The 17,178-nt window shown below is 36.4% G+C and overlaps 1 protein-coding gene across 1 annotated transcript in view; it reads right to left on the bottom strand.

The window, feature by feature from the left end:
* Positions 1-11,650: 11,650 nt before the first annotated feature.
* Positions 11,651-17,178, bottom strand: part of LOC135216192 (sialin-like) — a 178,799-nt gene continuing 173,271 nt past the window's right edge. The window contains exons 11-12 of the mRNA XM_064251330.1: positions 15,778-15,863; positions 11,651-14,407 (exon numbers count right to left, since the gene is read on the bottom strand). Coding sequence (XP_064107400.1) covers positions 14,228-14,407; positions 15,778-15,863 — 266 coding nt within the window. The 3' untranslated portion in view covers positions 11,651-14,227. The remainder of the gene's footprint in view (positions 14,408-15,777; positions 15,864-17,178) is intronic.

The raw sequence follows: 17,178 nt of genomic DNA, 5'->3' as shown, positions 1-17,178 counted from the left end.
AACATGCACAATATAACAAAAAATATTGGAAGGTTGTAGCATTTCTCATTTTTTGAAATATTTGCATATAAAAAAAAGTACGATAAGTACGAAAAAACTACGATCGGTCAACTTTTGTGACTCAACCGAAAAATGGTCGAAAAAACGCATTTGTAACATAAAAATCTTATGGCAGTCTAGTAATATTCAATCATTTTATCTTCACTTTAAACAAATTGCAAGTCTCTAAAACAATATCTCGATTTATGGTGAATTTTTGAAAATAATATTTTTTTTCCTCCGTGCTCCGATTCTCGGCCGAAATTCTCCGAAACGCGTAGGTCACATTCTCCTAATATTTGTGCCTTTTCATATTACGCTTCTTTTAGAGTTTTATATATGGAAATTTGGTGTCAAAAACATTGCACAATATAAAAAACAAAACAAAAAATATCGGAAAGGTTGTAGCATCTCTCAATTTTTGAAATATTTGCCATATAAAGTGACGATAAGTACGAAAAAAAACTACGATCGGAGTCAACTTTGAACTTGACTCAACCGAAATGGTCGAAAAACCGCATTTTTGTTTAAACATAAAAATAATACAGTCTAGTAATATTCAATCATTTATCTTCACTTTAAAATAAATGCAAGTCTCTGGAACAATATCTCGATTTATGGTGAATTTTTGAAAAAAAATCTTTTTTTTCCCTTTGCGCACCGATTCTCGGCCGAAAATCTCCGAAACGCGTAGGTCACATTCTCCTAATATTTGTGCCTTTTCATATTACGCTTTTTTTTAGAGTTTTATATATGGAAATGTGCGCAAAAACATGCTCAATATAACAAAAAATATTGGAAGGTTGTAGCATCTCTCGTTTTTGAAATATTTGCATATAAAGGACGATAAGTACGAAAAAAACTACGATCGGTCAACTTTGACTCAACCAAAATGGTCAAAAAACGCATTTGTAACATAAAAATCATACAGTATAGTAATATTCACTCATTTATCTTCACTTTAAAATAAATTGCAAGTCTCTAGAACAATATCTCGATTTATGGTGAATATTTGAAAAAAATATTTTTTTTCCCTCCGCGCGCCGATTCTCGGCCGATAATCTCTGAAACGCGTAGGTCACATTCTCCTAATATTTGTGCCTTTTCATATTACGCTTTTTTTAGAGTTATATATATGAAAATGTGTGCAAAAACATGCACAATATAACAAAAAATATTGGAAGGTTGTAGCATTTCTCATTTTTGAAATATTTGCATATAAAGTACGATAAGTACGAAAGAAACTACGATCGGTCAACTTTGACTCAACCGAAATGGTCAAACAACGCATTTGTAACATAAAAATCTTACAGGTTAGTAATATTCACTCATTTATCTTCACTTTAAAATAAATTGCAAGTCTCTAGAACAATATCTCGATTTATGGTGAATATTTGAAAAAAATATTTTTATTCCGTCCGCGCGTCGATTCTCGGCCGAAAATCTCCGAAACGCGTAGGTCACATTCTCCTAATATTTGTGCCTTTTAATATTACGCTTTTTTTAGTTTTATATATGAAAATGTGCGCAAAAACATGCACAATATAACAAAAAATATTGGAAGGTTGTAGCATTTCTCATTTTTTTATATTTGCATATAAAAACAATTTTAAACAAAAATTCGACATTTGGTCAACTTTAACTCGTCCGAAATGGTCGAAAACTGCATTTGTAAGCTAAAACTCTGAAGGTATCGTAATATTCCATCATTTACCTTCATTTTGAAACAAATTGCAAGTCTCTATAACAATATTTCGATTTATGGTGAATTTTTAAAAAAAATTATTTTTTTACGTCCGCGCGCTACGAATTCATGCATCATTTTGTGATAATATTTTATCTGTGTTGCTTTTATCGTTTTACAATGTGTCATATACCAAAATGATTGCAATGTAGTGCACATTACAACGAAAAAAAAGGAACTTGTTACCTCTAACCGTTTTGCGCACAGCGCGATTTGAATACAATTATATATGAAATTTCGTTTTTGCGCTATCATATATCGCATTATTTATATATGATAATGATAATTTTTTTCATTTCTGATGGTTGCATACTAAACTTCAAGCAATGAAAAAAAAAGGAGCCAAAAAAGAACTCTTAATCTTGAAAACTAAGCGCGCTGATTTAAAAAAAAAAATATTTTTTCCGCTTCCACGCTCACTCTCAAACCCCTCCGGCATACGGGAGTCATTTTTTTATTTACCGCTCCGGCGTAAGAGGGTTAAATGTCATTTCAGTGATGGCTCAGGAATGATTTACAGCTTTAATAACCACCAACCAAATTGAGAATATTATGGAAATATGTAATCACGTTCTATTTTATATGCTTTTGAAACCAAAAATATACGGCTATGTTTACTAAATTATGATCAATCCATCGATTACAAAATTCGAAGAATCTAGAATTGATTGCGATGTTATATAAATTATAAGTTAAACATTTAAGATAATATGTTCTCTTAGCTAGGCCAGGGGGGCGGGGGTCCACGGAAACAAAAACCACCCCAACCTGAGGACGACGCCATTATCAGGGCGGCTCGAGAGCAACCCTTAACCAACGCCGAGGCCATTCGTGAAGACCTTGGATTAGAAGTGTCATCAATGACAGTACGACGCAGACTCCACTATGCTGAGATTCATCACAGAACTCCAGCGACGAAGGAGCTCTTGACGGAGTGACATAAGGCGGGAAGGCTTGATTTTGCCCAACGTCATGCTGATAAGGGTTTGGACTTTTGGGGCCCGGGTCATCTTTACTGACGAGAAGTGCTTTTCGTCCACATCGCACGGGAAGCTGCATTGTTGGCAAACAAATAGAACTCGGTATGATAAGCATAATCATTACTTGCATCAATTATCAATTGCATTCTTCTTTATATTAATTATTAATCTTCAGATTTTGTTCCACGGAAGTGGACTGTCAAAATATATAAAGGAGTAAACATAAATATGAGTGCTATTTTTGAGATAAATATTAGGTAAGGGACAGTGGCATCATTTCCTCTTTTTCCTCAAATATAATTAAATAAATAATTAGACAATATAATTCTTTCAGTGTTGTTCATCACTGAAAATTTAAATTCATATACCCCCATTTTTTCTCTCATTCAGATATGAACCCCGTATCATCGTTGAGGTGGTTCGATCCGGCCATGTCACCTGCAACGTATGGGGCTGGGTGTGTCTGCATGGTATGGGTGATGTGTTCCGTATCGAGGGGCGATTTACAGCAGCTAGGTACGTTGAGCTGCTGCAAACCTCCTTCTTGCCTTCATTACGAGAAAGCAATTTTCCCTTCCCACCAGGGCCCATCCTGTTCATGCACGACCAGAGTCCCATTCACATTGCTCGCATTGTTCAAAGTGGTTTGCCGGACAGGATAACCTGCTTCTTCTTGAATGGCCGAGAAAAGGAGCAGATGAATGTAATTGAACACTTGTGGACCCAGATGGTGAACACATGGAAATGGAACATGAGAGAACAACACAGCAACTCATGGCTCATATCAACTTTCAGTGGGAAATTTGTAGACGGAGACCGCAGCAAATTTTCAACCTTGTTCATTCGATGCCCGACAGATTGAGGCAAGTGACTGAGAGAGAGGGTGGATGGTCAAGGTATTAGATTGTATAATATAAATGTTATATTTTTTGTAATGGGACATAAAATGTTCTCATTTTGTTCTCACTAGTTATTTGATTATATGTTTTAATAAATAAAAAAAATGGCATAATGCCTCCATACAATATTGAGAGTATTGCAGTAAACTTTCCTACTTACTCGGGCCCCATAAGTTTTTTATGTTTCTTCCTAATCACCGTTTCTTGTTAACTGCATTGAATTATAGAACTGAATGACTCGCCGAGGAGCACTGTTTTCATACAGTGAGGTCGGTAACAGTATTGGCAAATTGCCTTACCTGTATACTTTGTTCACTGTGGTGTGGCCCATACAGATATGATATATCGCCGCTTATTTTCGCTTATTAGCTTCTTGGAGTCTATTAAAATATTTCCATTATTTGAAAAGTAATGCTTTATATCCTACTGATATTTTCAATGTATCTTTGGTTAAAACCTAAGTTATATGAACAAGAGTTAAAAATGTGCATGTTTTTTGGCCGTCGTTGTCGTTTCTGAGTATAGGGGTCATATGCTCTGTAGGATATTTTGAAAGGAAATTGTCAATTCGGTAGATAATACTCTCTTTATGTCAGCCACTATAAGGAAAGCCCAAATGACTTCACCTATCACCTGAGGTCAACGAAATATATAGTCTATAATATATCAGTGCATACATAATTTTAGAAAAACAACAGTTAACCCTTAAAAGGTCAACCACGTCATATGACGTGTTGCAGAAGTCGTCCCACACATGTTGTTTACGTCATGTGACGTTCTTAAGTTTTTAAATTTGCGCGCCTTCATAGCTTATTGTATCGATATTATTTCTGTCTACTTAGTGCCTTATTAGTGGTCTTGCTGGCCGTTTGCTCTGCTCGTCTTCCATTGTATGAACAGCGCGGGGGAGGGGAGGTAAGGGTTGCCTAGGAGGTTGTCAGAAATGTCAAACCAGCTAATCCTGTGTGGCAAAGGATTGGTGGTGATAATTTTTTGCCGCATACCTTCGATTTTGATGAAAGTATATCAGGAATAAAGTTTTTTTTATTCTGCTTTTAATGATTCTATAATGAAACTGACTGTAGAGAGATCCAATCGTTAATTTCATGTTATGAAATGGGGTAATATATGAAGCGAACACTCAAGGGAACAAGAGTGGTATGACATTGCAGTATCAGAGATGAGAAATTTCTTTTCTTTCGTTATGCTTATGGGTATTGTCAGGAAGAGCAATCTTCGACATTATTGGGTCACTGATCCTCTCCTGAATACACTAATGACATATCAGAACTGCATACTGAGGTAAGGGGTTTTTCTAGATGGCATCATGTCACTAAGTTAGCTGGTATAGCTGAGAGAGAGAGAAAGATAAGTTAGCTAGTATAAGAGAGAGAGAGAGAGAGAGAGAGAGAGAGAGAGAGAGAGAAGCTAAGTGTCGGAGACTCTCAACACATTCATTGAGTTTTTGGGTATATTCAATCAAGTGCTGCTGCGCTTCTCTTTATAGCTTCCTATTGTAGAATTTGTAGGAAACGCACTGCAACCGATGCTGTAAACTTGGCTTACATGATAAGGTTAAAATATCCTGTTATGATGTTCGTGATTTTCGGCAATACCAATATAACTTTAAAATGTTGATACATTTTAAGTATTGTGTAATGAATATGACCAATATACAATAAAAGACACGGTGGTAAGATAACGTCTTGGCCGAAAGTTAAATGGAACCTTAATAAACAAACATATTACAAGTGAGACAACAATCTTCATTACAACGATATAATCTGCTCAGATTTCTTTTTTTTTTTTTACTCCGTGTGTGTGTCTCTCCAACGAACTCCAGAGTTTATTGGTGGAACTCTTGCAAGCAGATAAGGAGTTCTCCCCCCTTCCCCCCCCCCCCCCCCCCCCAATCTCCCTCAGTAAACACTGTTACCATGTAATTTTTCGAAGTCTCTAAAGACGGTGTAACAGGTAAACCTGTGTCCAACTACAATACCTTATTTCCCCGTGGGAGTCGGGGCAGTGCTGCTGTTGTGAAAGGATGTCGCAGTCAGTCAAGTATTTATCTCACGATTTCATTCTGATTTTTTTGGACCTGTACAGAGCACTACCGTGCTTTTGGAAAATACTAAGTTCGGATTATTCCAATCCAGTAAAAAGACAAGCAGCTTATGAGCAATTACTGGAATTATGTAAAAACAAATAGATAAAGATGCAAACAGCTTTTGTGAAAGCCAAAACTGCCAGCCTTTCATGGTACCTTTTGACTAATATAAATGAGTTTCACAATTAATTTGTAAAACATTTTAAAGGATAAACGTGGCGATAAAAACATTAACATTCATAAACGACTGTGAATTTCACTAGTAAAACATTTGAGAGGGAATCTGTCCATAGTGATCGATATCACACCTTTCATCGATATTCAAATTCATTCATCTCCAGAGTCAATTTAGATTCCTGTTATACGAAGTAAAGTATGTTTAAGAATGATGCATTCATATCACCTTGAGAGAGAGAGAGAGAAACCATTCTGAAATGCAGGTAAAACTTTGTGTTGGTTAAATAAAATGAAAAAGCTGAAAAGCATATTGTATATTCAGAGGTCCTCCTAAACTAAATGAATGGATTCCGTAACCCGATTACTGTACCTGAAGCAGCAATAAAAATTAGGAACACCCCAACCATCATCAATCATTCTTAAATCATTTCTATAACCTTCCGGGTTATTTTCCTTTAATTCTTTCATTTAAGTCATATGGTAAAACCTCTTTATTAGCCATGGTTTCACCCATACTTTACAATTTTTCTTGCATATTTCATGCTCGTATTCGTCTTGCAGGAGTGCTATTATCATTATTGCACTTATCTTCCTTTTACTTGGTGCCATGATTTAAAAACACTCACCATATCAGGACACTACAGGACTGAAAGGAACACGGCCACTGCATATTAGCTCTGCCCTCTCAAAATATGCGTAGAGCAAGTCCTCTGCGTGTATGGGCAATACCCAAGCGGACTGGAGCGCGCGCTAATCCCGGCAGGACAAACCCCAAGCCAATCGCGTATGTGTATGGCCGCCTTTAGACTGGCCGGTTCGTGCCAGTCGCGTACGTGTATGGCCGCCTTAACGTTCAGTTAAGTCTGTGCAGTTTTAACTGCACAGTTGGACTGTAAAGTTATAGCTGAACGTCAGTGTGGAGAACCTGCACAGTTTTTCTGGCCTGCGCAGGCGGGTAAATATAGCTCATCTCAAACGATGAACCTCAGTCCAAACGACTGTGCATGCGCATTGCAACTTTAATGTGGTGAAGGCAACTCTTTTGGCTAAGTTCGCTGTCTGTCGCTGACAAATAACATCTACTAATAAAGAATACTGAGCTGAGTTTTCTTGAACTGACACGTGTTTATACCTACATTAAGGATATATTTGATTAACTTCTTGTTAATTATTGATACGAAAGTCAGAATAATATACATTTTTAATTTTGCCATTTTTCCACGGGAAAAATGTGTATAATGAAGGCTGAAAGTGACAGCATCATTCCTGAATGTCTTGTAGATAGTTTCATTGAAATCTTTATGAATGAGACTTTGCTTTGGCAAGTAAAATTCAAAGGCTATTGTAACAGATTGAGCCTATGTATGTTTATTCGTGGTTGTAAACCATATATTCAAGACAGTTTTTCAATGAGAATAAATATCTATTATGACAAAATAATGTGTAACAAGAATGGTTGTCATTCGTTTTTAAAATGAGAATAATATTCCACTGTCTGACCAAACAATATATATATATATATATATATATATATATATATATATATATATATATATATATATATATATTATATATATTGGGATACAATCCACAATGAAGTAAATTCCTCTTGTAGTTTAAAATATATATTACTTGTATAGGATTAAAGCTTTCGACCATCAACTGTGGTCTTGTTCACTAAAGTCCACAGTTGATGGTCGAAAGCTTTAATCCTATACAAGTAATATATATTTTAAACTACAAGAGGAATTTACTTCATTGTGGATTGTATCCCCATTTACTTAGAGGTACGACATAGTACCTGGCTTCTGCATATATATATATATATATATATATATATATATATATATTATATATATATATATATATATATATATATATTGGACTATGTATGTTTTTCATTGCAACATCTCACGGAAGTTCGCTTGGAAATGAAGCTAGACTAATCAACACTAATGAAGCACAGGAAGACAGTAGTCAACTAAGGATTTTCATTCATTGTAACACGTCATAAGAAAGTAAATCTTTAAACGGAAACAAATCAGTATTGACCCTTTTATTGAAATAGAAAAAAATATTAGGCCTCTATATGTCAACCTTGAAACGAAAGCAACTCAAATACAGCCAGAACATCGTGTGTTGACGGATTGACGCCAAGGATGCTATGGAGGACTGAGGAAACGGCCTGTGTTACCTGTGTATCGCCAGTGGCGAAGATTTGCCTGCACAGTTGGACTGCGCAATTAAAACTGCGCAGGCATAAATGAACGTTAGTGGCGGGCTATAGACGCAAAATGCAGCAAACAAATTGTGTTCAGCAGGAACGATCACAAAACACGTTAACTCCACCGCGACTTACGACACACCTACCACCCCCCCTAAAAAAAAAAAAAAAAAAAAAAAAACTACTTGCGTTTACAACATTTTTCACGAACGCAACCCAACTACCACACAGCTCACTTGCTAGTGCTACCAACATTTCCTACTCATCATCATCATCGTATCTTATCGCGCTAACATTGTATCCACTTCATAGTGGCCTGATTACATTCATAGAGGTCCAAATCTGTACAGATTAGCCCATGTTCACAACCATAAAGTATGTGATCCATTGTCTGGATGGGATGACCATATAGGCACTCAGCAGAGGGGGCAAGACCCCACGTGTGAAGATTGTCTCCAGTCCTTCCAACTTTAGCTCTTGCTCGATCAAGAGTAACCCAATCTTTTCTACAAAGGTTTGTTCCATGGGGCAGAGACTCACATGGGAACAAGTAGTAAACGTTCTCGTGGTGCCCCTGTTAATCCTGACAGATACCAACTAATACAGTACAAAACGATGCCGAAAACAAGCAAAATTAATTGGCGACACTGTTACAAGCGAGAGAAGAGCAAATACGCTAGAAAATAAGTCTTCAAAACTTTAGCAAAGCTGAAATACGGTTTTACGGCCTCGACAAAAATTTGTAACGCTGCATTACAGCAACAACGAATCTCCACGTAGCCTACGAGACAAACCCTAATCTACCTAACCTGGGTCTTCTTCTTCTTTTTCTTCCCAGCTTGTTCCCATTTTTATATGGGGTCGCCGTTTCGGATGAGCCGTTTCCATCTATTTCTATCTTGTGCTTCTGCCTCATCAATTCCCTTATCATGTAAGTCTCCTCTCACACAGTCCTTCCATCTCTTTCTTGGTCTCCCTCTTTTTCTTCTTCCTTGCACCTCCACCCCCATAGTATGTCTCCCAGCGTGGTCCTCATCTCTCCTCAACAGGTGTCCATACCATCTCAGCCTCCCCTCCTGCACTTTCTTTGATACTTCCACCACCTTAGTTGACCCCCTTATGTAGTCATTTCTGATCCTATCCACTCTTGTTACCCCAGACATCCACCTAAGCATTCTCATTTCTGCCACATCCATCTTCTTCTGCTCTGCTTTTCTCATGCTTGCTGTTTCCGTACCATACAGCATTGCTGTTCTTACCACCGTCTTGTGAAATTTTCCTTTTAACCTAAGCGGCACTCTTTTGTCACAAAGAACTCCCGAGGCCGCTCTCCAGTTGTTCCAGCCTGCCTGTACCCGATGTTTTACTTCTTCTTCCATACTTCCTCCAGCGTTAACAAAAGATCCCAAATACTGAAACTTATCAACTCTCCTTATTTGCTCTCCACCAAGCTGAATACTTTCTCTATCATCCCCCACAGTGGTGGTACACATATATTCTGTCTTGGATCTACTTATTCTCATTCCTCTGTCCTCCAGTACTTGTCTCCATCTTTCCAATTCCACTTCCAGATCTTCCCTACTCTCTGCACACAGAACAATATCATCCGCATACAATATGTTCCATGGTACTGTCTCCCTTACTTCCTCTATTATAACATCCATCACTATGTTAAAGATAAATGGGCTCAGAGCCGACCCCTGGTGTAATCCTACTCTCACCTCAAAACCTTCTGTCTCCCCAACACTGCTCCTCACTCTGGTAAATACATTCCGGTACATCTCTTGTATCAATCGCACATACTTCTCTGGCACCATCTTCTCCCTCAGGCTCCTCCATACCTCTTGTCTCGGGACTCGGTCATAAGCCTTTTCAAGGTCAATGAATATCATATGTAGGTCTCTTTGTCTTTCCCCGAATTTCTCCATTTTTTGCCTCAGACAAAATATACCATCTGTTGTTCCCCTTCCCTTCATAAATCCCATCTGCTCTTTACCTATTTGTACTTCTTCTCTCAGTCTAGCATCTATCATCCTTTCCAGTATCTTCAAAGTGTGGGACATCAATTTAATGCCCCTATAATTACCACAATCTACCTAACCTGGGTAAGGACACAAAAAAAAAAAACTGTTTTAATCCGTGCATTATCAAAATCTTCAAATTATACCGGGACGGTCCCAAATGGATTTAGCAACACCCCAATCCCTGAAATAGGTAGTACGTGAAGCATACGCTCCCACTTACCTTAACATGCACTTTTGTGTTATTTCAAGATGTTGGTGTTGCTTGAAGAATCCTTATTGAAGATTCGCTTAACTTTATTAGGCTCGTGACGCAGTCTCTTGCATATGATTAGAGGGAGTTCTCAATACATTTTCCTATCCGATGACAACTATTTATAAAGTAAACCTTCTTGAACGTTAGCAGGTGCCGGTCTCCCAGACATGCCTCCCAGAGCCAGACTAGGACGGTAGGACCGAGAAGATTTTTTTTTTTTTTTTTCGCTCCCATCTCCAGCAAGCGGCGGTAACTTACTTCGTGTGTCAATATTGGAGGGAAAAATGTATGGAGGGAAATTTGAACACGAAAAAACATCAACTTATGTTACTAATAAAAAAAAAGGGACAAGAATACAGAATACACTTTACAAAACTTATTTACAATTTCTAAATTAATTGTCCTAAATGAATTGTAACCTCAGAATGTAAAACAGAATAATTGACACATAAGTATGCAACAGAAGCAAGTAATATTATATCACAACAGCCACAGAGTATCATTCCTGGAATTATGAGCTCTTCAAGTTCCCATGAACGATTTCCTCTGCTCAGAATCAAGTTTTTATTTTAACCAACTAAGGGGGGGGGGGGGGTGGGGGCGGCATAATATGACAGTTTTCAATCAATGCAACCAACCTGACCCAATTATTAGCATTCTTCACTTAGAGCTTCTTTGTGCTAGCAATCATGTTTCACTTGGCAAAAATCCTGACTGTGTTTAGATGAGTTGAAACAATCATACTGTTGTTTTGCCATATGAAATTTAGAATCATATTTCAAGCGTTAAAGAGATGAGGAATCATCAACACAGACTTAACAACGCGAGGATAGATTACAGAAGTAAGAGGGGAACACCTGAACGTATATGGATCTAAGATTCTTGATTACCAAATTTAGAAAATTTAGATAAGCATTCACAACTCACTGGAACCGGAAGGCCTCATTTAGATCTTCCAGTGAAGCTTGCGTCACTGATTCAAGGTCTGTGTCGCAGAAGCAAACCTGAAGCAGAGTTATTATACCGAGTGAATTAAAAATAGTACTAGAGATAGTTTGGGTATTAAAACACATGATCCAGGTTAACATAGTTTAATATAATGCAACTTGAAGAAGTTGATCGAACATTTAAAGAGACAATATTAAATGAAAAAGGATATATATACATATACTATATGATGTATCAATCCTTTTTCATTTAATATATATATATAGTATATATATATATATATATATATATATATATATATATATATAAAACGTTGATCTCGGGAATGTAGATAAGTATACATTTAAAGGTGAAGTACAACTAACGCATCTTTCTGATTATTCATTTGAGGTTAAAGTACTTGCTGATGTCATTTTAAATGAGCTTAAGATTAGGTATAGATATGGACATACACAGTAAAACCTTATATATTAATAGAATTAAAGGTATGGAAATCATATTTTCATTACATAAAAATGAACTGAATTTAAAGATGGTTGTTATTAATCTAATAAGAAAAGATTCGGAACTTCTAAGTTCTTGCCATTTTTATTCTGAGATTTTATAGGCATTTTGAAATCCTGTATATTTAGTTATTTTACAAGTATTTATATAATGTTCCTGTACTGCCGATTGTAGAGGTTTTAACAGCAGTGTGCTTGTCCGCGACCTGACAGCTCTGTGTTGATTGATTTCAAGGGAAAGATATTGGAATTGTACACTTGAACTTTTGTATTCAAGCTGCATTGGGAGCTATTAGAATATATTGTCATACATTAATGAATGGACGCCAAGAAGTCTTTAGAGTTTTATAATTATATAACAAATGTGAATTTACAGGCTACTTCAGTCATGGCCAACTTCGATACATAATCATTTTACCCCAACTGCAGGATCAAAGAAGCTCAAAACTTGTGACTGAGATAAATTGTGAAATAATTATATAAAAAATAGTTTAATTTTAAGCATCGGTGAGAGTGGAATGTTTCAGCCACGGAAATTTAGCAAAATATCTACAAGTAGTAAAAAAAAAATATTTTTTTGATAAAACCAAAAGGGGAGGCTGATAAAAGACTTGACAGTTGGACTCCGTTGGTATTCATTCATGCTTGCCTCCATAGGAGATTTACCATATGTCTATTGCAAGTAGAATGTGGAACAATTGCTGGTGCTTTAAGCACACACTCTTGGAGTATTTATTTTTCAACTCTGCAGCGGGTATGAAGCGATTCTTGAAGAGATCAGGTGGCATCGCCTACAAATATGGTGGGAAGAACGATATCACTGAAGGTGGAACTTCACTGTAGGTAAAGAAGCTGCTAAACTGGACCTTACTGAATTCCCGAACTAGAATGACAAATTAAATTACTGTGGTTTTACACCTATCGCTACTGCATTATCTGGGCACCTGCCAAACATAACAGGGAAGTGTAGCCTCTCCGGAGGATTGATAAGGGTAAAGTTGTCAGTTGCTGCAGTATGTGCAATGATTCGCCAGATAATGTTCAGTCTAGTTCTGTATCCCATTCAAAGAAGAGCTAAGAAGTTGTAATTGGGAAATTCTATACTTACTGAGACTAGGTTTGGGAGCTGGACAAAGAGCTCAGCTCCCTGGGAATGTAAGGCGTCTCGTGAACACGTGCACTTGGTCAAAATCAATTAACGGGTAAATGTATAGGTGTTATAAATGAGAGTTAAGAATGGGGAATGTGCAATATGAGATAGGAATATGTTAAAGGAAAAATAAGTGATAACAACAGCGTAACACTTATAATTTTGTATATTTATATACATATATATAACACACACACACACATATATATAAATATATATATATATATAAAACCAAGGACACAGGAAAAATAAAAGGAGTAAAATGTGTTGAAATAACACGAAAGTGCTTGGCACTCCTCCTTTTATTTTTCCTGTGGCCTTGGCTAAATATATTGTCACACGCTATTTAGTGACATATAAGCATTATATATATATATGAATAATTATCACATCACCGTGATTCATATAAATCATTTGAACTACAAATGTCCTTTAATATCTAATGCGTTCTACCTAGGAATTAATATATTTTCATTATGTAAACCGAATGGGAATTTTTTAGTTGATAATAATTTCGTCCTCTCGTGGGTTCGAACCAGCTCCCAGTGGACAGAGAAGAAATCAGGACTTCAGTGATGTTATCGATTCGGCTAACAAGTGAGGTTATATGTTTATACCGACTCCGACAAATCACCGTCGAACAACTAAAAAATTCCCCTTCAGTTCACGTATATGAAAATATATCAATTCCGAGGTAGAGCAAACTAGATGCTAAAGGACATTTGTAGCTCGAATAATTTATATTAATGATGTGATAATTATTCATAGTATGGCCTCGTGCGGCAAACGTTCGAATTTGTTAACATGGTAGACCAGGTTGGATATTGATTCTAAATACGAATACCCGAGTTCGACGATGATTTGTTAGGTCGGAGTCGGTATAAACTTAAAACCTCACTTGTTAGCCGAATCGATAACATCACTGAAGTCCTGATTTCTTCTGTCCACTGGGCGTTGGTTCGAATCCACGAGAGGACGAAATTATTAACAACTAAAAAATTCCCCTTCGGTTTACATATATGAAAAGATATTAATTCCGAGATAGAGCGAATTAGATATTAAAGTACATTTGTAGCTCGAATTATATATATATATATATATATATATATATATATATATATATATATATATATTGTGTGTGTGTTTGTGTTATTAACTCACTCTTATTCCTCCCGGATTTCATTCAACCTCTTTCATATCGACACGCTCAGTTGTGCATTTTTTGATAACTGAGTCTCGACGGCGAGGAAAGTTCCAAGGTTGTACATCTCCTGAGACGAAAATGAAGAACACAACGAAGGTGATGAGGTAAATCGGAACGCAGATCCAGAATACCTTCTGCCACTGAGCCAAAGTTTGCTGAAATGACAAAAGGAGATTTACGGATGACAACACTGGAGAAACATAAGTAGCAGAATTTTGTAGGGGCCACTGTTGAGTAATAAACTCAAGATGAATAATTCTATACATGTTTATTTAAGCTTACCATTTATTTACATTACATTGTGTTCTGCCGCTAGCGCCTCTGTTGGTAAAAGTAACTTATAACTACAGATTGTTGTTCCGCGAAGAGGAAGTAAGCAATAAAATGGCGTTGTAGCCTGTGAAGTTATTATCGGCTTTTTACTCAAGCATCCTCCCATATATTGCCCATTTTTTCCGCCGTCTCAACAGCCACTTACATCACGTGGCACAGGAGCGATATATATATATATATATATATATATATATATATATATATATATATATATATGTATATATATATATATATATATATATATATATATATATATACATATATATATATATATATATATATATATATATATATATATATATATATATATATGTGTGTGTGTGCATACGTATACATACACAGACACATATCTCTCATCTGCAGCATACCTTCTCATAGCTCTTATGTAAATTGGAGTGCAACCTATTACCTTAACAGCATCACAAAAGATATTTGCTTAGTATGGATGTAGATCCTTTGTGTCCTTCATATCTTGTACCTACTATATGTTCAATTCCTTTTATTGGCATCCCAGGATTTGCAAGCCAAGCAAAGATGTGAAATGGTTCCGTACTCCATAGTAAAAACCCTGTGAGCTTCCAGCGATCTTCAAAGTGTCAACTTAGAACCCCGGTTTGGCAGCCCCTAACAAATGGTCTCACAGCCATGTCACTCGCCTAGCCTGCGACTCAGTCTCGACCACATGGAGGACCAGTCACATGCAGCCACGATATAGTTGTTTCTATATCGTGCCTGTAGCTACTGTGCTGCCCACATATCATATTAAAACAATCAGACCCCACTAAAAGTCTGCTGGTTTCTAGAATCTTGTGCTACATTTTCATTACAAACTTTTTATTTGTCAGTCTACGAGAAATAGTAATTAAGTACGATGTGAACTCACCTGTTGACAATGTAGTTAATATTAATAGTACTGTAATCATAATTGTAAGATCCAAGGTTCAACAGCATTGAAATACTGAGCAAGCGCCCAAAGAATAAATTGATTAACTGTGGTAACACAGTCCATATTTGTGGGTCTGACTACATTGATGTTAGGAGGTCTCAGTTTCATAAGAAATATAAAAATCATTTGGAATTTTAATGTCCGAAACATTTTTTATCACTGTTTCTTCAGATACAAACACCGAAGCCATTAGACAAACTGTCTGAATTTTAATTCTATCAATTAATAAAAACATCAGCCACTCACCTGCCCATCTGTCATAACCCCTACCATGACAGGTACTGTGAAAAGTGCTACGCAGCTGGTCATGTTTACCAGTCCAAACAAAGTTCCTGAAAAAAAAAAAAAAGTTTTTTTCTTTATACGTTTCAGTCATGTATTTCCTATTGGTGTAATTTGAAAACGCTCATCGTGTTCATTGCTTTTGCTATCGGTAATGAATCTATGGCATCAATGGATTACTAGTATATTTATTTCAAGCTGCAAATTGAGTGTGAGCCTAGATATATCGGACAGTTAGCTAGGTACTAAAAATTTACAAACCCAGAGCGAAAAAGTCCTGTATATTTACTCAGGTTGAGGTTTTGGCACTACACTGCATATAGATTGTAAGCCAACCTTTATAGATAAGTGTGGTTAAATTTGGGAAAGGGATGATAGAATATTTAATTGTAGGAATTACTAATAATAGAAGACAAATTTGCTGACAGTTAAAAATGTATACCCAAATGAAATTATGAAAGTTAAATACCATAGCAGTTGGAATGCAAGCGTACACGAATTTATCAGTAGGTCTGCAATACTGGATATGGCCTTTCTAAATGAATGAATTCGATCAGTAAGAGAAATCAGGCATTGAGAAGATTCGAAAGCTGTATAGTGTCAAAGGGGTTCTCTACTGAAGCGCGCATGAAATTGATGGAATGGTTATTTGGAGAACATTTGATATCTTCTAAATCTATTGCTCTAAGTCTAAGTCTAAAACTAAATGGTTTGTTTTAGATTACGTTGTTTATCTTTACTGTTCACTTTAAAAAAAATTTGTGTGATTATTATTTTAACACTGTATTCTATTCAGTTTCGAGAATGGATGAAATGTTAAATTTTTCTCATGATCGAAAACCACTGGCATAATATGTTAACTGCATACATAAGTATAGTTAGAAGAAAAAAAACGTCCAAAAAGATAAGAAAACTATGTTTATTCTTGTTCTTGTTTAAAAGCAGGTTAAATTATTCCTTAGAGATGTTCTGTACTCTGCTTATTCAAGATACTTCCAGACTGCTCGTGTTGACCATGAGTAAGTAACGACACTGCTTGTAGTAACGCAGGCATATACTAGAAACATAGAGAATTGGAAGCAAATGTTTATATCAGCGAAGAGCGAGACTGGTCTAACTGGCAGACTGAAGGAAAGCCTAACATTCCCCCCCCCCCCCCCGGTCATCTCAAGCAGAAAAGAGAATTCATTCAAGGAATAATTCATTTTAATGTTAGCTGAAAGTGAGGAGTTATTCAAAGGGAGACTCGTGCCAGACACCTACGAGTTATGATTGGCCACAGTGAAAATCATCGTATCTAGGGTTGTGAATAAACTGAATGGCCAATTAGCTTTTTTCTTTAGAGTACTATATACAGAGATGAAA

Source organism: Macrobrachium nipponense, chromosome 6, assembly GCF_015104395.2.
Source record: "Macrobrachium nipponense isolate FS-2020 chromosome 6, ASM1510439v2, whole genome shotgun sequence".
In the NCBI taxonomy this organism is placed as follows: domain Eukaryota; kingdom Metazoa; phylum Arthropoda; class Malacostraca; order Decapoda; family Palaemonidae; genus Macrobrachium; species Macrobrachium nipponense.
The sequence above is the reverse complement of the archived record's forward strand: the minus strand, read 5'-3'. Positions and strand labels throughout refer to the sequence as shown.